This window comes from Pleurodeles waltl, chromosome 3_1, assembly GCF_031143425.1.
Source record: "Pleurodeles waltl isolate 20211129_DDA chromosome 3_1, aPleWal1.hap1.20221129, whole genome shotgun sequence".
NCBI classification, from domain to species: Eukaryota; Metazoa; Chordata; class Amphibia; order Caudata; family Salamandridae; genus Pleurodeles; species Pleurodeles waltl.
Genome location: NC_090440.1, coordinates 1106148097 through 1106173381, shown reverse-complemented (window position 1 = coordinate 1106173381; position 25285 = coordinate 1106148097). Strand labels below are relative to the sequence as shown.

The 25285-nt window shown below is 45.3% G+C and overlaps 1 protein-coding gene across 1 annotated transcript in view; it reads left to right on the top strand.

The window, feature by feature from the left end:
- Positions 1 to 25285, top strand: part of ZW10 (zw10 kinetochore protein) — a 187447-nt gene that overhangs the window by 145747 nt on the left and 16415 nt on the right. The window contains exons 14-15 of the mRNA XM_069224379.1: positions 8519 to 8650; positions 24429 to 24631. Of these exons, the coding sequence (XP_069080480.1) occupies positions 8519 to 8650; positions 24429 to 24631 (335 nt within the window). The remainder of the gene's footprint in view (positions 1 to 8518; positions 8651 to 24428; positions 24632 to 25285) is intronic.

Sequence of the window (25285 nt, the reverse complement as noted above, 5' to 3'; positions counted from 1 at the left end):
ATCTGCACAATTACCAATAAATTGGTCCCTTATCAAAGGGTCTTGAAAGTCACAAAATTCACATTGTGAGGATAATTTTCTTAAAGCACTAATGTACGCATCCACACCTTCTCCATGGACTTGTGCTCGTTTGAAGAATTTGTGTCTCAATACTGCTAAACTTGGCTGGACATCAAATCTTGTTGCTATTTTTTTTTTTTTTTTTTACAGCAACTTGATATTCATCCATGTCTTTTCTGTCAGGATGTGGTTCCGGAAGGTGTTTGTAGATTTCTCTGCCCTCATATCCCAATGAATGTAGTAATAAACACTTCTTCCTCTCAGACCCGTAATGTGCTGCAACCAAGATAGGTTTCAAAACCATCAAACCATTGCTTTCACGGAATGGGTGGCATACTAGGTGTTTCCAAAAAGGGTTGCGGTGCATTGATAGCCTGCATATTCCTTTGTTTCAAAATGTTACTGTTCAGCAGATCAAAATGAATAGATCCTTGCAACAAAAAAAAATGATGTTTAAATACTGTCCCGCTGTTGATTTATTTTCTTCAAATGCTGTGTAAAAGAAACTTTCATCAATCTCTGGAGCCAATTAGCGCTTCACAATGTTTTCATAGATGATGTACACAAGTCTCCAAGCATTGTGTACACCCAAAATGGCCTCCGTTTTGTCTCTCTTTAAATGTAAATACACAGTCTAGTCGTCGTGCCCAGATAAACTTTGTAACTGGAGTCTTACCTCGTAATCATCGTAGGCAGAGAATAAAAAAATTTCAAGCTTACGCGTTAAGAATTTTCAATTCTATTAAGGACACGGAGGCGAGGATTATGCTTCTCTTTCTAAGCTTTATTTTCCACAGCAGCCAATGAGAGAAGACAATATCAAAACTACATATCCCATAAGTCAAAGTATACAAAATGACCATAGAGAACATACTATAAAACATCAAGAGGCCATAACACTTCCTCTTTCTTTGCGAGAATACAGTCAGTAAAAGTCACTAAATATAACTTGATCCAATCGAACAACACAATCCAAATCCAACGTAGGATCTCTGGAACTGGGTAGATGTAACCATCTTGCTCTGAACCTCCTTAGAGCGAAGAATTTCAACTCTGATCCCCTCCTAAGAGGAAAAACAAATAAAACTAATAATAGTATGCGTTATAGAAACATTGTATACACTATTAAAAGCATTCATAAAATTACGGGGTGGGCAAACAATGAGACATCGAATGAAAAGAGTACTTAACTCGTAAGCAGAAGTCTTATTGTCCTGGGAGGGATAATCCTCGCCTCCGTGTCCTTAATAGAATTGAAAATTCTTAACGCGTAAGCTTGACATTTTTTTATTCTATGTCAGGGCCGGAGGCTCAGATTATGCTCGTTCAAATCTGATCCACCACAATCGACGCAATGTCCACAATGGGTTTATGATAGAAGGTCTTAAATGTAGATTCAGACGACCAGTCTGCCGCCCTCATAATATCCTCCAACCTCATGCCTAAGCTAAAGGATTTTGAAGCCATAGCTCCCCGAACTGAATGAGCTCCGAACATGGAGACATCAATTCCCGCTTCAGAAAGAAGCCACCTGATCCATCTGGCTAGAGTAGCGGACGACACTGGTTGAAAAGGTTTTTGAATAGCAATCAACAATTGACCTGCCCGGTCTATACGGAATTTCTCTGTAGCCGCTTCATAGGCTTTCAAACATTGCACCACGCACAATTTGGGGTTATGCGGGAAAGCCGGATACGAAGCTGAACTGGTACCCGTCTTTGTCCGTTTGGAGATAGAAAAAGTAACTCCCGAAGGAGAAAAAATCCTGCCTTGCAAATCAAGGGAACGAACATCCGAAACTCTCTTGCATGAGATGAGACATAACAAGAGGGTCAGTTTGGCCGAGAGTTGCTTACGAGAAAGTAATTCGTTATCTGGCCAAGAGGAAATGAACGTAAGAACCACATTGACGTCCCACAAAGAAGTATACTTGGGACACGGAGGATTCGACAGTCGAATGCCCCTCATGAGTTTGCAGACAATATTGTGCTCACCAATCGGTTTGCCTTGAACAGGGGAATGACCGGCGGAAATGGCATATCTATAATTATTGATAGACCTGAAAGCTAGGCCTGAAGCCGCCAGAGAAGCCAGGAAATTGACGACTAGACTGACATCCGCACTAAAGGGATCGGAACTCCGTTCCGCACACCAATGATTCCATCGTTTCCAAGCCGAGGCATATCGCCTGAGGGTCCCAGGGGACCAGGCTTGGAGGATGAATTTAGCAGCTTGTTCTGAAATGCCTGGCAGGAACCAATGACGCCTGAGATTTTCCAAGCTACCAGACGAAGCTTGCCCTGTGCTATCAACGGATGCGGAGACCCCAGAGGGTCCCGGAGAAGGTCCTGAAGAGGAGGAAGTAGGAGAGGGAAATCGCACAGAAGATCGAGCGCCAAAGGAAACCATGCCTGAGCCCTCCAAAGAGGAGCGATCAACACAATCTCTGTTCCCAGCCGACGCACCTGGGCAAGAACTCGAGGAATCATGCTGAACGGAGGGAACGCATATGCTCGATGGGGAGACCAGTCCTGGAGAAAGGCGTCGGTGGCCATCGCTTCCGGATCTGGTCTCCAACTGAAGAATAGGGGAAGCTGACGATTCAATCTCGAGGCAAAGAGATCTATCGACAGAGGGCCCCATCAGAGGTTGAGAGAGGTAAACACTTTGGGGAGCAGCATCCAGTCGCTGGAATCCCGGAGAAATCTGGAATTCCAATCGGCCACGGTGTTGTGAATTCCAGGAAGGTACTCCGCAATCACCGATATCCGATGCTGAAGGCAATACTGCCAGAAATCCTTGGCAATGCGGGCTAAGGTCGGAGATCTGGTACCTCCCAGCTTGTTTACATACCTGACCGCGGATATGTTGTCCATCCTCAAAAGAATGCAACAATCCGCTTTCAGAGGAGACACACTGCGTATTGCAAAGGAACCGGCCAGAAGCTCCAGGCAGTTGATGTGAAGGTGGAGTCCCTCCTCCGACCAACGGCCCCTGGTGGTCACTTCTCCGCATCGGGCTCCCCAGCCCCATCTGCTGGCATCTGATTCCAGAATGACATCTGGGGCAGAACCGAAGATGGCTCGACCATTCCATGCCTCCATGTGCTCTAACCATCAGGTTATCTCTAAGCGGGCCTCCGGATTCAGGGGAACCAGATCTGTGTAAGACAAGCCCTTCTGAAGATGAGAGATCTTGAGCCGTTGAAGGGCTCTGTAATGTAGGTGAGCCGGGAAAATAGCCTGGATCGACGAAGATAAAAGACCCACCATCCTGGCTAAGCTCCTCAATGACACCATCTGTCTGGACAGAAGCAGGCACAACTCCTTCTTGATATTGCGCACTTTCAGAGGAGGAAGGAATAACTGAGCTGACTCCGAGTCTATCCTGAACCCGAGAAATTCGATCTGTTGGGATGGATGGAGACAAGATTTGGGTTGATTGATTATGAAACCCAGATCCTGGAGTAACTGAATCGTCCAAGATAAGTGGACCTGCAGGCGAAGGGGATCCTGCGCCATAATTATCAGGTCGTCGAGGTATACTATCAAGCGCACACCTCTTGCCCGAAGGGATTCCACTACAGACCTCATGACCTTGGTGAAGCACCACGGCGCGGAGGAAAGCCCGAAGGGAAGAACCTGAAACTCGAAACACTGGTCCTGCCACAGAAACTGAAGGAAACGCCGATGAGGGGAAAAAATAGGGATACTTAGGTAAGCGTCCTTTAAATCTAGACGCACTAACCAATCCGCTTCCTGCAGGATGTCCCTGAGAAGATGGATCCCCTCCATCTTGAAGTGTCTGTAAACTAACCAGGCGTTGAATTCCTTGAGGTTCAGGACTAAACACGAACCTCCCCCTTTCTTGTCTACCAAAAAGATGGGACTCAGGAAACCCCTGGGATGGGGGACAGCTCTGCAAATAGCACCTTTTTTGAGGAGAGCTTGAACCTCGGCGTCTATGATGTCGATATCTTGATGGGAAAAACGGGGAAGAGGAGGGGGACTGTCTTGAACAGGGGTCTGGTAAAACTCCAATCGAAAACCTTGCACGGTCTGCAACAGCCACGGGTCTCTGGATAACTTTTGCCATTCCGCTAAACAAGATTGAACCCTGCCCCCAAGAACCACCTCTGACGGTTGTATTAGTCTCACCTGAAGTGGCGTGATCCTGAGCGTCTCCCTGTTGGGCTCTGGAGAAAGACTTGCGGAAGCGACCTCTACCTCCACGGGGACGCGTGGGGTAGAAGGTAGAGCTTGCTTGCTGCTCCCTGTAGAAACCACGCCCTCTGGAGAGGGCCTCGCGACGAGGGCCTTGATAGAAGGATCGGCCAGACGAACGCCCCCGCAGGCGCCCGGCCCTCCGAAAAAGAGCCTCTTTAAACACCTTTTTTAACGACAACTGCGCTTTGTCCATGGTGTTGAAAGTCGCCGCAAATTTGGCCAGATCCTTGATGAAAGGGGCCCCGAACAGAAGTCCCTGGGCCACCGGACCCGCCTCTGAGGAGGCGAGCTCCGTAAGTTGAGGGTCAATTCGCATGAGGATGGAACGCCTCCTCTCTGTAGACAAAGCCACATTGGCATTACCCAAGTGGCAGATGGCCCGTTGAGCCCATCCAACCAGAATGTCCGGATCAATCGGAGACTGCGACTCCTTGGCCACATAAGCCATCTCCTAAATTTTGGCTAAGGGGCCCGAGAGGTCGAGAAGCTTGTCCTGACAAGCGCGCCAAGCTCGGTCAAGCCCCTTTTTTGGGTCTTTCGCCCATTTTTTCAAAAAGGTGACCATTGTTGGGTCCACTTCCGGCGTATCCGTAACCTTTCCCTCCAGATCAGGGCGAGGGCACTCCGACCGAAGCCGGGACCTTACTTCCTTGTCGAAACTAGCCCTGATATGTTTCTGGAGATATTCAGCCACCTCGGGCGGAGGAACCCAGCTGAAAGAGCGAGGATGGACTATCTCTTCTGGGCTGAAGGTCAGCACTTTTGGAGCTTTGGAAGGAGGGGCGCTGGAAGACTCTGACTTTTTGCGCTTACCCGCGCTTGACTTGGGGCCAAGATCCTGCTCAGAGTCAGACCCTGAAGATTTTGCAGGAGACCGGTCGGAATCCGAACTGAAAGCTTCTTGAGCCTGGGAAAAACTGTACCCATGGTCTTCCTGAATGGACGATGCCAATTTCTTGAAAATCTCAGAATGAGGCCAAGATTTTGCCTTCGCCATACCCTTAGAGGTAGAAGGTTGGTCTGAGAGGGCCTCCTCAGATGACGCAATAGGGGGCAACCAGCCCTTCTGGCGTGCAAATTTCTCAAAATGTACTGAGAGGGGGCCCAAAGCCCTCTCCAAAGCATTATTTATGGACATCTGGACCGTATTGCCCAAAGCGCCAGCCAGCGTCTCATCAAACAAGGGAAACTGGTCCCCAAAATATTCTTCATCTTCATACGCATATGAATGGGCTATCTTTACACTGCCACGCCGGGAACGTGGATTCAGGCAAAATTCAATCACGTAACACACGTGAAATAGGGGTAGCCAAAGACTACAGTAAGGGGGAGTGCGCACCCCAGCAGGCTGAAAGCAGTAGAGAATTCAAAACTGCTGAATTTTAATTTGTTTGAGCGTGGAGGGAGCCAGCCTGCAGCACTCTAGGCAGCGCCTAATTTAATTGTACAGCCCTGGTCCGAGAGGGATCACAGGGCGTCAGGGAGTAAACATATGGTGCTCCGGCAGGGCAAGGCGGCAATAAAAAGGCAAGAGAAAACCTGGAAAACAAGCGCAGAAGAGGTCCGGCGAAACTAGCTCGATCGCGTCTTTCCGTTGCACTGACAGCGCGTCCAAAGAGGACGGTCGTCAGGGCAACGAGAAAAGCGCAGGCGTCTGAGGGAAAATCGCGCGCAACGGTGGGAGAGCGCGCTAAGCGCCTGCCGCCAACAACGCCTCACCGGAGCCCCCAAAAGTCGGGCGAGCCGACACTCCCGCTCCACTGAAGAAAACAAATGAGCGGCGCGCGCTGAGAAAATCAGAATAAGCCACAAGAGCAAGAACACAAGAAGAGTACTTAGCTGACTGCGGAAGCAGCAAAGAAAGAGGAAGTGTTATGGCCTCTTGATGTTTTATAGTATGTTCTCTATGGTCATTTTGTATACTTTGACTTATGGGATATGTAGTTTTGATATTGTCTTCTCTCATTGGCTGCTGTGGAAAATAAAGCTTAGAAAGAGAAGCATAATCTGAGCCTCCGGTCCTGACATAGAATTTCTTCAACACTAGTCAAATTCCTGTTCTCCTCAAAGCAGAAAATCACCTGTATACGTTATCTTGGGTCTCTCTGCCGTGGGTAAATAACGCCGATCGCGCTTTCCAGCTCGTTGCCCAAATTAGGATGTTGTATCCAGAAGAGCGAGAGGAGAAACGTAGTATGGTGAAAGGTAAGCTTTAATTTCATTACTTCTTAGAGGCCCGTACAAGCTGCCTGCCGGCTCCGCGGCTTCAACCGTCTCCCCCCCGAATGCCGCGATCATCGCGGCAACCACACGTGCCTCTTATCGAATGCTGCGGTGATCGTGGCAACCACACACAAACCCAATAAAAAGGTAAATACAACAATGTGGTGACTCTTCTCTGAATGCCTGCAAGGGACAGCAAACACCCATCACTTAATTTAGAAAAAAGAAAAGTTGGTATTTAGGGAAGGACATCAGGAGATCTCCATCTGAGGCTTCCTTCCATCATTCATTAAGTGGAAGCTGTCCCACATGCACAGCTTCCACTCTGCTTTTGTGACCAGGTTACCACCCGATGTCTGATTTTGGTAACATGTTAGTAGTTTCCAATCTTGGTGCTGTCACAAAAGATCGATACATATTTCAACTTGTAAGGAAGAGGAAGATTTCCCCTTTCACACCCCTTCCTCTTTGTAATTTTAAATGAGTCACAAAGGCCCTTTGTGAGTCCGAAAGAATTGTGTGACTTAAAGAGTACATTTAGTACATTGGATTTTGTGCACCTGCAATGCCACAGTGATAATTTTTCATTTTGTGATTAAAATAAAATGTATTGCTTTCGTAACATGCTAGTTTACGTAAAGATACCAAGGTTATACTTATGCACAGATGCAAAGGTTCTTTGACAGTTTAATTGAAATTGGATTTAGAAAACAGCAGTATAAAGTTTGATTGCTAGAGTGTAGTCTTGCGTAGGTTTCAATTAGAGCTTGATTACAAGTTAGCTGGATGTAAGTATGTGTTGCTAAGTGAACATAACTAACGTTTCCAGCCAGTATCACTGCACTTATATCCATCTATTTTGAGTTATTTCTCCAGAACGGGCAATACCATGCACACCCGTTTTCAAAAGGCCAGAATCCTCATGCTGGTCCCCATTCTCTGTGGAATAACAGATCACTTTGTACACCTGCTTACCACCTCCTTTTAGTAAGTGTTTAATTGGAGCTGTGGGATTCCTGCCAGTCCATGGAATAGGGGCTCCAGGAAATGGATGCGTCTATTGTCGGTGGAGGCTGGAGGGAGGTGGGAGAAGTAACTTTCCATGCTCTCCTTGTGCTGTTGGAAGAGGACCACACTGTTCTTGTGACCACAGCCACTGCTCAACTCCTCTCGATTTTCCTGTCCAGGATGTCTCCCAAGTAAATCGTCTCAAGGTGAGAGTGAGGCAACTTAATGTGCAAGAACTTTGTCCAGGATAGGACTGCTGATGTTGCCTTTATCCTTGTCTGCTGTTGCGTGACATGTATATATGAGAATACTTGACCGACTGAGAAACTGTAACAGCCTACTACAATCAGTACACCGAGTAATTCATCCATGAAAATCTGCCTGCATGACCAAAAACTAATCTTTACCTGACTGATCTATCACTTGACGTGCTTTTGAAGTGTGACTTCTCAGTCTACCGGGTGTATGTTAACTCTTGCAGTTAATGCTAAATAAATATTTATGCACCAACCAGCACCCACTAAAACATTAGTGTTGACCACTGCCTTTTCAGGATGGGTGTGCAAAGTTTTTCTCTCAAAATTCAATCAATTTTCATACATGTTACAATTTGTAATCATAGTTTGTAGTTTCCAGCATGTAGGTTTTCACTTTAAAGTCATCATTTTATATTGTTTAGAGGTCACCACCCAACCAGTTTCCGCATTGCGAGTATAATAGTGTTGATGTTAACTCATGAGAAACCTGCACACCCATTTCAGCACTTTTGAGGAAGTAGTGACCATTTGCGAGTAAACATATGCACATGCTTGCACATAGGAATAGTGGAAACTCCTCAAACTACAAGTAGGCCAACAATCCGAAACGGACTGACATTTCACACACCTTTAATTTTCAACAATGTCAATTATATAATTTCTGTTAAAACTTGAAGACACAAGAGTATTAACTAATAAAATAAATTCATCTTGATGACCGGTAGCAGTTGTTATAATTTTCAGATAATGCACCAGTTGAAGCGGCTGGGAAATGTTTGGCAAGACGTCCTTCCTGTTCACATTTACTGCAAGGCAATGGGTACCTTACTGAACACAGTCATTACCGAGATGATCAGCAAAATCACTGCCTTGGAGGTATGTAACATATGTGGATACATTTGAATTGTTTTGTCATGGTTTCACTTTAGAAATCCAGCGTTTTACTTTAATCGTGCTTTTTGTTCCTCCGACTTCCCCCCATCTCATCTACTTTGCATAGGAAGTCTGCGCTAAGCTTTATTTCTGACCGCAATAGCTGCTCTACCATTAAGAATGGTGTGAAAGCCCGCCTGTGACTGACTGCTACCATGTCTTCCCTTGATGGACAGGTGCACTACCAAAGAGCTTGGAGTGTAAGTGGCTGAATCTGTGAGTGTAAGTGAATGTAGCTAGGGTAGTAGTGAGTGGAGCAAGGGAGAAAGTGACTGAAGCTAGGAGTACAAGTGACTCAGAGCTGGAGACGCAAGTGGATCGGAGTTAGGTGTATAAGTTGACCAACCTAGATGTGTAAGTGACTTAAGTTAGGTGTGTGACTCAAGTGCGGCTATAGTTCAGAATGGTAGAGGTATGACTTAAGGTATGGATGTCACCCAAAGATTATAAGTAACTTAAAATATTGGTGTTAGTAGTTCAATGTTTTCGGTGTAAATGGCTCAAACTAGGAGTGCAAGTCACGCTAGGGTTATAGGTGATTGAAGTTAGACATGTAGGTGACCCAGAGTAGGAACTCTGATTGATTTGGAGCTTGGTTTCTTTGTGGCTAAAGCCAGACGTAGACACTTTGCTCTGATGTGCAAGTGCTAAGTGTGTGCAGGGCTGTACAAGTACTCAGTGCTGTTTAAGGACGTACTGGGTGCTCTGTGCTGTACAAGCTCCATGAGTGGTTAGTGCTGTACAAGTGTACAGTGCTTACTGCTCTATAAGTGTTAAGTTTTGTCAGTGATGCACACAGACTGAATGTATTATTGGAAATTGGGTCTCTAGTTGGCAGAGGTTTGCACTCTGTCCAAGAAGGGACCGCATTCCTAGTCAGGGCAAGTAAGATACACAGTAAAAGTTTACCTGTGCTCACTCTCTGGTAGCGTGACACAGAGCAGCCAGGCTAAACTAAAGAGGGAATGTGTAAAGTATTTGTGCACACGCACAGTAACACAGTGAAAACACCATAAAAGAACTCCACACCAGTTTAGAAAAATAACCAACATTTATCTGAGTCAAACAAGACCAAAGCGACAAAAATCCCACATACACAAGGCAAGTTATGAATTTTCAAACATTAAATCAAAATGGAGTGCTTAGAAGACAGTAGCTCCCACCTGGGGCTATTCGGTCACGCTGGACCAGGGCAAATATAAAAGTTCAGTCTGGCTGCGATGGAGTGCATGACGGGTACAGGAGTCACGTAGGCATGCTGACAGTATCTTGGTTGCTTCGAGGCTCAGTGATGATGTATTAATCCAAGTAGGGGATATATCACACTTTCAAGCGATGTGTCGTTTCCTGATTAGGCAATGTCGGTGATGCATTGAGGTCCAGAAGCGATGAATACTGGTTCTGATGCGTTGGTGCTGTGTCAGCCAAGCCAGGGCTGTGCCGTAAGTTGGGTTCATTGCGTCGCGCAGTCGGCGAGCAGTGTCCACAGCTTCAGTGCAGGAAGCAGCAAAAGTGGCATTTCTGCGGTGGTATATGTCAGTTCCGAGTAATGTGCAGGTGTCGTTGTGTCATTTCTTGTGTTGCAGCACCACACTCTCCTTCAAGTGCCCAAGATTGTATTTGGCACCACTTGGCAGAGCAGGACTCACAGCAGAGAAGCTCAGGTGCTGGTAGCAAGAAGCAGGTTAAGTCTTTGTATCCCTGAGACTTCAGAAACAGAAGGCAAGCTCAATCAGGCCTTTGGGGAAACTTTAGACTGCAGGATATAGAGAGTTAGATCCAATCCTCTCACACCCAGGCTAGAATTGGCAGGCAGTAGGCCAATACAGCAGAGCAAGCAGCAAAGTAGCAGTCCCTCCGGACACCTCAGCGAACTGGCTTCCTGGTAGAATGTCCTTAGTCCAGAAGTGTTCCCTTTCAGCCCAGTCCTGTCTGCCAGGAGGTCTGTGGGGGTTGTCAGTCCCTTGTGTGGGGTCAGGCTTCTACCCTTTGAAGTGTGAGAGCCCCTCCATCCTTAGTAGTAGTAAGGTGCCCAGAGACCTAAAGCCAACAAAACCAAGGTCAGAAAAGGAGTAATCTAAAACGTCTGCCCATGACCCTGTGGAAAGGGTCCTTTCCAACAGTAATCAATGCTTTTAATGACTTTTGGTACACTTTGTGTGTTACAATTGCTAAGTCTAGTCAGTGCTGTAGAAGTTCTAGGCGTGCATAGTGCTGTACATAGGCTGACAGTATATCCCTTGTACTTTAGCATGCTTACTCCTCTACTGGATCTGACAGTATGATATGTGCTGATCAAATTCCATATTTGCTCATTCATGTGGTAAGTGGGCTCAGTGATGTATGAGTGCTCGTACGCTTACACTGTGTAAGCGCAAAGTATGCTCGGTGCTCTTGAAAGGATGGCAGAGTGTTCTGTGCTTTACAGCAGTTGTGCAGAGTGCTGTACAATCTCTTTCTTTGCTGTGTAAGTGGTATGCATGCTTAGTGTTGTGTAAGAGCTGACAGTGTACTCTGCACTGTACAGTTGCAAAGCTTGCTTAGTGCCATGGACATTTTAAATGTTCTCAGTGCTGTACAAGGTACAGTGAAGCTTGAGTTTAGTGTGACCCAAACTGGATGTGTAAATTGCTCAAACTAGAGTTGTAAGTAAGTCAAGCTAAGGGTGTGACTGAAGCTGGCCATGTAATAGGTCAAGCCAGGGTTTTCTATGGGCTGGACTTGGCCCTCTCAGCAGGGTCGACCTAAACGTATTGCCTTCATCCCTACTGTTTTGCTGAATTTGTTTTTGTTGGCTTTAGAACTCTTTGCTTTACCACTGCTAACCTGTGCTCCAGTGCTTGTACTCTTTCCTTAAAATGGTACAATTGGCCTACACCTAATTTGCACATTTAATTTACTGATAAATCCCCAGTAAATTGTACTGCATGTACCCAAGGCCTATACATTAAATGCTGCTATTGGGCCTGCAGAATTTATTGTGCCACCTACTAAATAAGTACTTTAAAACTTGTCTCAGGCCTGACACTGCAGCCTCTAGTGCAGTTTTACACTGCCATTTCTATCTCACAAAATAAATCTTTTTGCCAGACCTAAACCTTCCTTGTTCAATACATATATGTCACCCCTAAGGTAGGCCCTAAAAGCTCATACGGCGGAGTTCATTGTATTTAAGATGTGAGTGACTCCTAAAGTAATTTTACACTGTTGCAAGGCCTTTGTCTGCCATATGAAAACATTGAGTTACCTCATTACTCTTACTACGTGATAACTTTAAGTTTGTGTGCAGATAGGAAAATGATGTTTACATTCAAATGAGTTGTAATTTGAAATCCTTTTTAATAGTAAAGTCTGATTTTAAGTCCCAATTCTGAAAATGCCACTTTTAGAAAGTTTACATTTTCTTGTCCTAACCATATGGTGCCTGCTGCCTGTGACCTGGGCCACATGACTGAATAGTTTGGCAGTAGGCCTTTGTGTATTCTTCCCAGACAATGAGGCAAAGGAGGACTCTTTGTTGGCAGGATGGGCCATCCTGCCAGAATGGTTGGGCTGAATCTGCTCCCTGCCCCAATTACATTTCAAATGGCTGCCATCAGCGCACACAGAAATATACTTGACACCAGTCGTTTGTAACCCCACACTGCTTGGAGCCTTGGAAGAGGAAGGGAATAACTTTGCAGAACCAGAAAAAATAACAGACTGGATACTTATTTATTGAGTGGTGTTATTTCGTGCCAGCAAACGGTGATTACTAGCCCACACCATTTCCCATGAGTACGCATTGGACTGTTTTGCTTTGCTACACTGAGAGAATGAAGCGCTGCAGTGGGGTGTTTGGTTCCCAGTGAAGGGTGAATATGGATCCACTGTTTCTGCAGGCAACACATCTAATGCCCTTTTTCTCACATACATCTTAATGGCTACGTGGTCTAAGCCTTGTTCTTGCCCACCGGTGAACAGGGAGATAACCAGGCGCCACAGGTTGGTACTATAGGAAAGTACCATCTTGTCCGGCATGTTACCCCCATTTTTACATGTATGTCAGTTTGTTTTTGCCTGTCTCGCTGGGATCCTGCTAGCCAGGACCCCAGTGCTCATAGTTTGTGGCCTGAATGTGTGTACCTGTGTAGTGACTAACTGTGTCACTGAGGTTCTGCTAACCAGAACCTCAGTGCTTATGCTCTCTCTGCCTTTAGAATTATCACTCTAGGCTAGTGACCATTTTCACCAATTCTAATTGCCACACTGGAACACCCTTATAATTCTCTAGTATATGGTACCTAGGTACCCAGGGTATTGGGGTTCCAAGAGATCCCTATGGGCTGCAGCATTTCTTTTGCCACTCATAGGGAGCTCAGACAAATCTCACACAGTACTGCCACTGCAACCTGAGTGAAATAACGCACGTTATTTCAAAGACATTTTACACTACACTTAAGTAAAGTATAAGTCACCTATATGTCTAACCTTCACTTAGTGAAGGTTAGGTGCAACGTTACTAAGTGTGAGGGCACTCTTGCACTAGCAAAGGTGCCCCCACATAGTTCAGGGCAATTTCCCCCGTCTTTGTGAGTGTTGGGACACCATTACACGCGTGCACTACATATAGGTCAATACCTAAATGTAGCTTCACGATTATAACTCCAAATATGGCCATGTAACATGTCTAAGATCATGAAATTGTCCCCCCCATGACAAATCAGGTATTGTGGTGCCAATCCCATGCATCCCCGGGGCTCCATTATGGACCCCGGGTACTGCCAAACCAGCTCTCTGGGGTTTTCTCTGCAGCTACAGCTGCTGCCACCCCACAGACAGGGTTCTGCCCTCCTGGGGTCTGGGCAGCCCAGTCCCAGGAAGGCAGAACAAAGGATTTCCTCTGAGAGAGGGTGTTACACTCTCTCCCTTTGGAAATAGGTGTTAAAGGCTGTGGAGGTTTAGCCTCTCCCAGCCTCTGGAAATGCTTTGAAGGGCACAGATGGTGCCCTCCTTGCATAAGCCACTCTACACCGGTTCAGGGAACCCCCAGTCCCTGCTCTGGCGCGAAACTGGACAAAGGGAAAGGGGAGTGACCACTCCCCTGTCCATCACCACCCCAGGGGTGGTGCCCAGAGCTCCTCCAGTGTGTCTCAGACCTCTGCCACCTTGAATCCAGAGGTGTGAGGGCACTCTGGAGGCCTCTGAGTGACCAGTAACAGCAGGTGACGTCAGAAACACCTCCTGATAGGTGGCCAATCCTCCTCTGAGGGCAATTTAAGGTCTCTCCTGTGGGCTTTTCCTCAGATACCGACTTGCAAGAGTTCACCAGAGTTCCTCTGCACCTCTCTCTTCGACTTCTGCCAAGGATCGACTGCTGACTGCTCCAGGACGCCTGCAAACTGCAACAAAGTAGCAAGAAGACTACCAGCGACATTGTAGCGCCTAATCCTGCCGGCTTTCTCGACTGTTTCTTGGTGGTGCATGCTTTGGGGGCTGCCTGTCTTTATCCTGCACTGGAAGCCACAAATAAATCTCCTGTGGGTTGACGGAATCTTCCTCCTGCTCCAGCAGGCACCAAACTTCAGCGTCACCGGTACTCTGGGACCCCTCTCATCCTGACAAGCGTGGCCCCTGGAACACAGGTGGTGGACCCAAGTGACCCAGACTGTCCAGTGGTCCAACTGTCCAAATTTGGAGGAGGTAAGTCCTTGCCTCCCCTATGCAGACAGTAATCCTGTGCACTGTGTGAACTGCAGCTGCTAGGGCTTCTGTGCACTTTTGCAAGGAATCCTTCATGCACAGCCAAGTCCAGGTCCCCAGCACTCCGTCCTTCATTGCTCAACTCCCTGAGTTGACCTCCGGCTTCGTGGGACCCTCTTTTGTAGTGTTGAGACGACCGCCGTGTTCAGACTTCTTGAACCTGTGTTCAAATGCTTCTGTGGGTGCTTACCTTCTTGTGCGTGGGCTCTATGTGTTGCTGAGGGCCCCCTCTGTCTACTCTTCCAAGTGCGACATCCTGGTCCTTCCTGGGCCCGGGCAGCACCTGTTTTCCTTTACCGTGACTCTTGCAGCTAGTAAGGCTTGTTTGCGGTCTTTCTCCAAAGAAACAACTCTGCATCCTACAGCACTCCGTGGGACATCTTCTGCATGAAGGAGAAGTTCCTAGCACCTTTCGTTGTTGCAGAATCTTCAGCTTCTGCCACCCGGAGGCAGCCATTTTGCACCCTCATCCGGGGTTTAGTGGGCTCCTGCACCCCTCTGGACACTTTCACGACTCTTGGACTTGGTCCCCTTCCTTTGCAGGTCCTCAGGTCCAGGAATCCGTCTTCAGTGCTTTGCAGTCTGTTGTGGTCTTTGCAGAATCCTCTATCACGAGTTTAGTGTCTTTCTGGTAAAATAGTAGTACTTTACTCCTACTTTTCAGGGTCTTGGGGTGGGGTATCTTGGACACCCTTAGTGTTTTCTTACACTCCCAGCGACCCTCTACACACTGCACTAGACTAGGGGTCCATTCGTGGTTCGCAGTCTTTTCTTAGTATATGGTTTGTGTTGCCCCTAGGCCCATTGGCCCATTGCATCCTATTGTATTCTACAGTGTTTGCACTACTTTCTGACTGTTTTACTTACCTGATTTTGGTTTGTGTGTATATTTTGTGTATTTTACTTACCTCCTAAGGGAGTATATCCTCTGAGATATTTTTGGCACATTGTCACTAAGATAAAGTACCTTTATTGTTTAGTAACTCTGAGTATTGTGTTTCTTATGATACAGTACTTGGTATAAGTGGTATAGTAGGAGCTTTGCACGTCTCCTAATTCAGCCTAAGGTGCTCTGCTATAGCTACCTCTATCAGCCTAAGCTGCTAGAACACTACTAATCTACTATTAAGAGATAACTGGACCTGGCACAAGGTGTAAGTACCATCATGTCCCCACTATAAGCCAGGCCAGCCTCCTACAGGTACCAGATGACCCTGACTTCTTGATGCAGCACTTTGACAAAATCTGGTGGTTCAGGCTTCACTATAAGGATAAACCCCAGTTCATTTCCACGACTCCCCATATGTAGATTCGAAGAGGATTGAGGCATTCGGAAAACAGTTTTCATTGGTCAGACTAGCCTCCAGTCTGCACTGCCAGCTGTTTGATCAAGCGGTATTTCCACACTTTATGGGACATGGTTGGCAAGATCTTGTCGTCAGTCTCTGAGGAATTTTGGGCTATAATGACTCAAACCATCCAGGATGTTCAGGATGGATCCTGGTAACTGGCTCATGGCTTTGGACCTGCAGGGACCTGCAAGGTGCTTACTTTCATGCTCTCTTCTTGCAGTCCCATAGACACTTCCTGTGCTACCATGCACGCAAGGTGTTTTTAATTTGCCAGGTGTTCACAAAAGTGATGGTGGTGGTCGCAGCACACCTTCAGAGGTTGGCTATTCCAGTTTTACCCTAACTTGTTAACTGGTTGTTGAAGGCCTGCTTGCCACGGTCAGTCGTAGACCACCTCCAGACAGCAGTGAACCTCACAGCTTTGTTTGGGTTCACTACCAAAATGCCAAGCTCACACCTGATTCCTTCGCAACTGCTCCCTTTCATCTGAGCCAGCCTGGATATGGTGCAGTTTCGGTCCTTCCCTCCATCACAATGAGTCTAGGACATTTGGGTCATGAACCTGATGTTACAGCCTCCATGCTATATCTTGGGGAAAGTGAGTGTAAAGCTTCTTTGCATTTTGTCCTACTGTATTCTGCTTGTCCACCGTGCTAGGTGGCAATTACAGTGGAACCTGACGTCTCAGTGGGCCCAGCACTCGGATGACCTGTCAAATTCCATCCAGGTATCGGAGGAGACAGCAAGAGGCCTGCAATGGTGGCTGCTTGACAGCAACTTGGCCATGGCCTCCCCTCTCTTCATTCCCCACCTAGAGCTGTTGGTGGTGATGGATGGCCCATTGCTTTGATGGCAAAATCATCTGGGAGAGGAAGATGTTAGAGAACCATAGTTTCTGGCTGGGAACCGTCTCCACAAAAACCTGTTGTAGCGGTGGGCTAATAAGCTGGCATTGAAGGCCTTCTACTGTCAGAGGGAGGCTGGTTCATGTTCTCACAGACAACACCCCTGCCTATGTAGTACTGAAACAGGCATGGTGGTATGTGGTCCTGTGCCAAGAGGCACTTAGTCTCTGGAGCTAGCTAGAATGTCTGTGCATTTCCCTGGTCGTGAACCATTTGATAGGATCTTGGAATGCCAGGGTGGACGACCTCAGCTGACAGTGCTTTGCAGGTAATGTCTGTTACATCCTGAGGTGGCACATGGCATCTTCCGCCACTTGAGAGTAGCCTTGCTAGATTTTTTTCACCCCTGCCAAGATCACGCAGTGTCAAAACTTTTACTTGCTGGATTTTCCAAAGGGGCTCTTTTTTGGAAATGCATTCCGGATACAGTGGACTACAGGACTCCGGTACACCGCCTCTCATGCCTTGAGTTCAGCAAAGAATCCTATGCTAGTTAAAATGGAGAATGTCACTTTTGGTAACCTCTCCCCCTATTTTTTAAACCCCCCGTTTGACTGTACTTTTTTATTGCCTTTTCAATGGAAATATATGTGTGTGTGTGTGTGTGTGTGTGTCTATATATATATATATATATATATATATATATATATATATATATATATACATGCATACATATTGTGTTTTATTATACATTTTAAACGAGGACTATAACAGTGTGAGAATTGGGGGGGAATAGTAAATATATGATGAATGTTAATGGGAACTACTTACGTATTAACGGATTTGCCAGAAAATGCTATGGGTCCTGCCCCCCGGGCACGTATTTTTTTGCTAAAATAAAAAGCGTAAATATGTTGTTGAACTCTGAAGGGTGTTACTTTTGCTTTGTGGGTTTATTTATTTTCCAGGGGGGACTTACTTTTTTCCAGGCTGTACGTAGCCTGCTGCTGTGTGACAGCTTCCATATGCAGCAGTTGATTGCAGTATTATCCTTCGTTTCTGAACAAACGAGGAAGTCAAGGCTTCTGCTTCGAGGATTAGGATGAGGTGCCGTGCTCTCATCGGGACCACCCGCTCTGCTCGTGAACAAGTGACCCTTGGCGCTGTGCAGTAGCAGGTTTTTAAGGTTTTAATTAAAATCTCTTATTGACAAGCTGCTCTATATTTGGTGAAGTGCAAGAGCACTAAAAGTCTCAATGCTGTCATTGCCCTGAATTTTAACCCGTCGGCGATGTTTAATGGAAAGGTTTTATCTGGAATTTATCCGGGCCTTAATCACTTTGATTACAGTAAAGAGGGTTCAAGCTGATCATTTGCAACTGATCTTTAAATCAATTTAATTGTGCTTGATCCCTTTTGATGACTTTCCGGGATAAGCTGCAGATCAGGGTTTTTTCCATTTTCGTTTACCATTAAAATCCGCGTTCGGTTTGTAAAATAATTAAAAGCTAACCTATATGTTTGATGGAGTGCGCATAATAACTAATTTTGGATAGTCCATCACCTCGACTCTTGTCTATAGTGTTTAGATATTTAAGTTCTTCGAGAAGCAGTGATGTACCGCATATTCCTTCCGTATTACCCCACTCAGTTGGTGAGGCCGCAAAATCAATTGCTGCATTGTTGGTTGATTAGGTCAACACCAATGCAGAATATGCCGCTATGACCGCTAGAAAGGGGCAATCCTCTGAAAAACGTGTGGACTGTCGAATTCCCAGTGAAGAAGGTGAAGGTCAAGCATAACGTTTGGTCGTGGTCAACAAAAGCCCAGATACTCTGGTGAAGTGTAGTAGAGGGTTGGCAGCAATGGCCACTAGGTGAATTAGGCTTACCTTAGCTAAAGCTTAGGTCTAGTTATTTCTTGCGTCATTGAGGGCTGCATACATAAGTGTTTTTTTCCCCTTCGAAAGCGGCTAATTTATCTTAATTTTCTGCTTGTTATATGAAAAGCGGCCAGTTAGGCCACTCTGCCTAATAAAACGAATGTTTAATCAAGAGCAGATGCTCGTATGGGTGAGTCTGTTGTTGACTATCTTCAGGTTGGTCTCTGATTACCATTAGACTGCCTTCCCTTCAAACCTTAAGTACTCTAAAATCAGACTGTTTAAGTGCTAAGTAGTAAGAGTCCTTAATAAGTACATTGTGCTTTATTCGCCCAGACAAAACCACACTTGTTAGTTGTTCTAAAAATATCATTGCCTTTCACGGTCCATCTCCACCATTTTTTCTCTGTCGTGTCAGTCTGGAAGAGAGATTGAACTAATGTGTAATAGTGGCACCGTGCATTTTATTTTCGAACTTTGAGATTTTGTCTTTGGGGTGATTGCTAAATTATATGTTTAGTGGCTCTTCCACCAGTTTTGGCGCAATCGATTCCATTTTGTAAAACATCTTATGTATTTATTTTGCAATGCAGTATACCATTCACACATTTATTAACCCCTTCTCTGCTATGCCTACCTCACCCCCTCCACTGTCCTCCCTCGTGCGGATCCCTTTTTTGGCAATTTGGCATAGTTTGTGCTTAGGGCTCCATAACCTTTTTTCCAGATACGTTATCCACGCCAAATTTTAGATTCTTTTCTTTCAATTTCCTGGGTATTTTAAAGATAACCCAGGGTTTGTGGATTTCCCTGGAGAAGACCGAGAAAATTGCCAAAATATAGCATAATTTTAATTTTTTTGAAGAAAAAAAAACGTAGGGAACAAGTGCTCGAGATAAAAGTTTATTTTTCTTGTTTCTTCCTACAAATGGCATCCACAAATGGTTTACTGTACTGAAGTCTTCCCAGCTTTCAGGAGGGCTCAATCAAAAAAACGAATTTCCTACCAGAGTTTTGGCATTTTTCTAAGCAGTAGCCTATTTTCCCTATTTTTTGTGCTCTCAACCTACTTTCAGTTTGTTGTGGAAACCTGTATGGAGCCCATTGGTGATCCAAAAAGCTGTACCTTTCTGAAAACTAGACAAAATGAATAATTGAGCAAGGGGGTCATGTGTAGATCCCTCATGGTTTTCCCATGGCAGAAAGTGGCAGAGTGATAAATGGTTTACAAGGGAACTTATGTATTTCTGTAATGATCACAAGATATAGAGTTTAGGGGCAGTGGTTATTTCTACATTCCTGAATTTATGGGTACCTGTACTAGAGTATGATTTGAAGGGCATTTTTCAAAATGTCATCTTTCTTATACACTGGCTTACATTTGAAAGGCACAAATGCAGCGAAATCCAGTTGGTAATAACAAATGTTCTAATATTCTAGGCTAAAAATCGTACTACACTTGTGCGGGTAGACCTAGCGCCTGCTACAGGAAACAGCCCGAAACGCAACATGGATGCAGTGAATTTTTCCACCCAAAATTGACCCTCTTTTTCCAAAGTGGGTAGCTCTAGATTTTGTACCCTAGCTCAGCTGGCACCTAGCTAAACTGTAATTTTTTTAAAAACAGACACCTTAGGGTATCCAAGGCTGGATGATTTGCGTGACTCACACCACATTTTGTTACCCAGAATCACTTGCAAACCTCAAACAGATTATTCTCATATTTCTATGATGGAAATTTCTAGAATCCATGGGGAGCCACAAACTTCTTTTCAACCGGCCTTCGTCCAAGTCTCCCGATACAAATGGTACCTCACTTGTGTGGCTGGGCCTAGTGACCACACCAGAACAAATCAAACCAAGGTCAAGGAGGGTTCCTCTGCGAGGACTTCCATTAATGTTAGTTTGATGATGTTCCTGTTGAGGGCACTAGACCCAGCCACACAAGTGGGGCAACATTTATATTGGGACAAGTGGGAAAATGCTGGGTGGTAGGAATTTTGTGTTTTCCTTCTGATTCTGGAAGAATATGGCACAGAAATGCAAGGAAAATGTGTGGTTTTAGACACATTTTGAGGTTTGCAGGGGATTGTCTGTAAGAAAACTTGTTGGGATCCATCAGAGGCACAGCACCCTGTACTCCCCTGAGTGTCTAGAGTTGGTAGATCTTCCCATGAGACAATGTACATTCTGGCAGAGAAAGACAGAAAAGACAAATATTACTTCACACCCATCTATTCCTCAAGTACACACACATACTGATTGGATTTGGCTTGAGGATGGATGAAGGTTCAAAATGTAAAATTTTATTAACAAGACATTTCACAAAAACAAAATACACTGTGAATAATTGAAAGGTCAAAAAACAGAACCAGTGACTCAGCTCGTGAGCGGTAAAGCCTCAACAAGGTAACAAGTGGTTTGCAGGCCATTCACACACCTTTCATACATTACACCCACAAAACCATTCATATGGCCAGCCGCAGGGTCCAGCACATTACAATACTCACATCAAAATACAATGTAGAGCCAATGTACACCCTGGCAGAAAAAAGATAGAAAAGACAAATATTACTTCACAACCGTCTATTCCTCAACTACTCACATACTGGTTTGGCATGAGGGTCAGTGAAGATTCATAATGTAAAAATTAATAAGAGATTTCACAAAAATGTAATACACTGTTAATGACTGAAAGGTCAAAGAACTGAATCAATGACTCAGCTCATGAACTGTAAAGCCGCGCCAAGACACCAACCACTTTACAGGCCAATCACACACCTTTCATGCGTGACACACACACAAGACCATTCACACCACCAGCTGTGGGTACAGCACCTTACAACACTCACATCAACAGCAATGCCATTCAAGGGCCAATCACTTTCATATGCCCAAATGACTGACAGCAATCACACTGGAGTGTGTGGACTGGCATCTGGCTAGCAGTGTGTGTAGTGACCAGCAGCATGTTATTACTCTCACACCACCAGCCAAATTCCAGCTCACACACACCGCCAGCTGAAACCCAGCTCACACACACTGCCAGCTGAAACCCAGCTCACGCACACCACCAACCAAGCCCCCTTTCACACACACCGCCAGCAAAGCTCCAGTCCACGCACAGTGCCAGCCAAGAGCAAGTCGACACACACCACCAGCAAAGCACCAGTCGACACTCATCGCCAGGAAAGTGCCATTATACACACACACCACCAGCCAAGCGCAGGTCCACACACACTGTTACCCAATTGCCAGTACACACACAGTGAGCCAAACGGCAGTGCATGCAGGCTATCAGCTGAACTCCGGATCTGACACAAAAATACGGCCAGTCTGCCCCCGAGAAGGGCAGAAAAAGCCAAGACCTACACCCCCAGAAGTAGAGCGACCCTTGCCCAAAGGGCTGCTCTCCAAAATAACAAATGTACTTAAGAAAAATCCCTGTTATCTAGTGGCTTCTGCCCCCTTGGGGGCAGGTGGGCCTAAAAATATATGGACGATCTGCCCCCAAGAAGTGCAGAAACAGCCAAAATCTTCACCCCCAAAGGGGAGCAACCCTTGCTCAAGGGGGTGCTCCCCAGAACAACAAAATTGTCTTATAAAAAAATCCTTGGTGTCTAGTAGCTTCTGCATCCCCTTGAGGTAGATGGGACTAAAAGCATATGGTTGATCTGCCCCCAAGTGGGGCAGAAACACCTAAAATAATCATCTCAAAAAGGGAGCGACCCCCTGCCCAAGTTGTCATTCCCCACAACAACAAAATCTGTAAAAAGAAAATCCCTGGTGTGTAGTGGGCATCCCTGCTGTACGATTCGGTCCCCATGCACAATCATGCAGCAGAAATGCACTCCAAAGAGATAATGGGGAATAAGAAAACTCTTTCCTTCCCCCTGATGCCTCTTTGGGTTCCCCAAAAACTCGCTGGTGGAAAAAATTTACTTTTCCTCCAAACCACACTGGACGCAAATGGCGGTGTGTGCAGACGTCATCACCAAGAGGTGGGGGTCAAGGTACTCCTGAGTGCCTCTTGGACAACTTATCACTTTAGTTGAAAGCCAATGGGGTGAATAAATGGGGCCAAATTTTAGAGGATTCTAAGTTGGTATCTTGGTTTACATTTTCTGAACAAGTAGGCAAAACAATTTCAAAGTTTAAATATTATCAGTTGTCGAGTTGGGTCAAATCTCTTCAGGATGGAGAAATTGGGAAGAGTCCTTGGGGACGAGAAGCTAGGGCAGAAATCCATCAAAAAAGAAGTCGCCTTGTGATACCACGTGCTGATGGATGCGGCGGAAGAGGATCCCCCTCTTCCGGTGTTGAAGTGGGGGAACGATTTTCAGCCCTAGATGTTGTTAATTTGTGGGAAACATCATGTTCTAGGCTGTGGTTCACCATCAAATCTGCAGCCATGAAGAAAAATCACCTGATCACTTTGCATAGGGATTATTGGTCGCCAGCAAAGTTGACTGTTATAGGGAAGATAGAGGAGAATTGCCCTCGCTGTGGCCATCCCAGTGCAGATGATCTTCATATGTTTTGGCAGTGTTCGAAGTTGGGGAAGTTCTGGGAAGGTATTGAAACAATTCTTAAGGAAACTCTCAGTTTGGAGTTGGAGATAAGTCCTTCGATGATTATTTTTGGGCTGTGTAATCAAGAGACTCAAGCCGAGAAAGTCGCCATACACCACGAGTATTTGCTGTTTGTGCTGATGCTTCTGACCCGACGTGAGATCTGTCATCAATTGATTTGGCCATCCCCCAGTCTGGGAGTGGGTAACGTCGGTTAATCTGATCTGCAGTTTGGACCGGATTGGTCCTGTTAGTAAGAGAGATGAGTTCTTGTGGATTTGGGAGAATGGTAGTCAAGCAATAAATTCTACTGGGTTAAGTGTTTACTGATTGAAGTCCAATGATTAAAGCTCCTGTCTACCCACCAGGTTGTGCTCCGGTAAGACTATTGTACAAGTGAGCAGAGCTGGTTGCTCGTGCAGTTGAGTTATGTGGAAAAAGGGAGCTGGTGCGTGTCAAACAGGTGGTGTGGCCGATTGATACTGAGGGGCCCACCCCTTGAGATACACACCTAGGATTTCCCCTGCCGGAGTGGAGTGGTGTGGTGAAGACAAATAAAAAAAACAGAGGTGGGGGTCAGGGGTAGCAGCTGAAGCCCTTCCGGTGCCATCCCTGGTGGGGGGTCTAGAGGGGTGGCCCTCAGGAGGAGCGTCAGTGGTTTCCCCCATGGGTTGGGTGCGAGGATAACTTGGAGCATCCTATGCACACACCCACCGTAGTGTTGGACTGCTCCAAGCTATTTGTCGCATTCAATGGGTTAAAAAAGCCAATATGACTCAAGCCCATTGGATATGGGTGTTATGTTATCTTGTAAAATCCAGTAAAAATATTTGACCAAATAAATGACAGAACGAAATTAATACAATATAATTCAATGCACTAAATTCAATTAAGTTTTTAATAATGGCGGCTTAAATCATTTTACTAGATTTTAGGATTTTGAAGAAGCCTTGTTGACGTGTGCCGTGAGTTCCCTTTGTTCTACTACATAACTCTGTCTTCCCTTTTTGTTTGCAATTTAATTTAGTTCATCTCTGTCTTGCTAACCACCCACGAACTTTATTAGCACTGTTCCTCGACTTAGCATGTTCCTTTGAGCTCAAGATAAAGTTTGTGGGGAAGTCCTTTCGTCAAATTCAGTGAGGAGTGTTCTATACAAACTTAACTTTATCTCTAAAATCTGATGTTGCTTCAGTGATGATCATTATAACGAATTGGGAGCTTCTTTAAGGGGATAAACCTTACCTCGGAAACAAATTATCTGCGGTACTGGATAATGATGGCAAGTCGTATGTTGAACTGATGTTTCTTTCTTTTTCTTATTTTAGGATATCTCTGCTGAGAGCGGTGACAAGTTGCACACATTGTGCAAAACAATGGTAGAGGAAGGACCTCTCATCTTTACACCGTTGGCGGAGGAAAATCAAAATAAGAGATATCAAGAAGAGGTGCCAGTGTTTGTGCCAAAATGGATGAAATTCAAGGAGCTATTGATTGTATTACAAGCTAGCTTACAAGAAATAGTGGATCGGTAGGGATTTTGCTATCTTTTAAGACGTGCACAAGATGGTCAGATGTTTTGCTTATTTATTGTGTTTGTACCTTTGGCAAAACCAAAACCTTTGGTTCTAATGTGGTAATGTTTGTAAACACAAGCATTCACAAACGCTGTTTACACATTAAATGCAACTATTTTGTTTTTGCCATTGCTGGGCCTAAAAGTAGCAAACATGATTGCTTTCTATATAGAATGCATATAAGAGATAAAGAATGCAATATTACAAACCGTGCTATTGAATGTAAATTTCTAATGTAAAATAGTCTTTCATACATTCTGATGCAAGCAGTGCAGAGGAGGTAGAATGGTACGTCAAGTAGCCAATAGCATGAGTTTAGAGAGAACTACTAGTCTGTATAGAGCCAAAGTCGTACTAGATGTATATTTTTGAGGACTCTATAAGAATACGTTTTTCAGTCAGCTGAGCTGTCAAGCCAAGCCTAAATAAGTATAATGGTTATCAGGTGATCAGAATTCAGGTGCCGTGGCCTTTTTTTGAAGCAGAAGCTATTAGAAAAAGGTATCCTGGTTGACGGGTCACTGGGTTACAATGCAGGCTTTTTTTTCTGGCAAAAAGAGGCATTTGACTTCATATCACTTAGTCTTTTGGAAATATCAGCCTGGGCG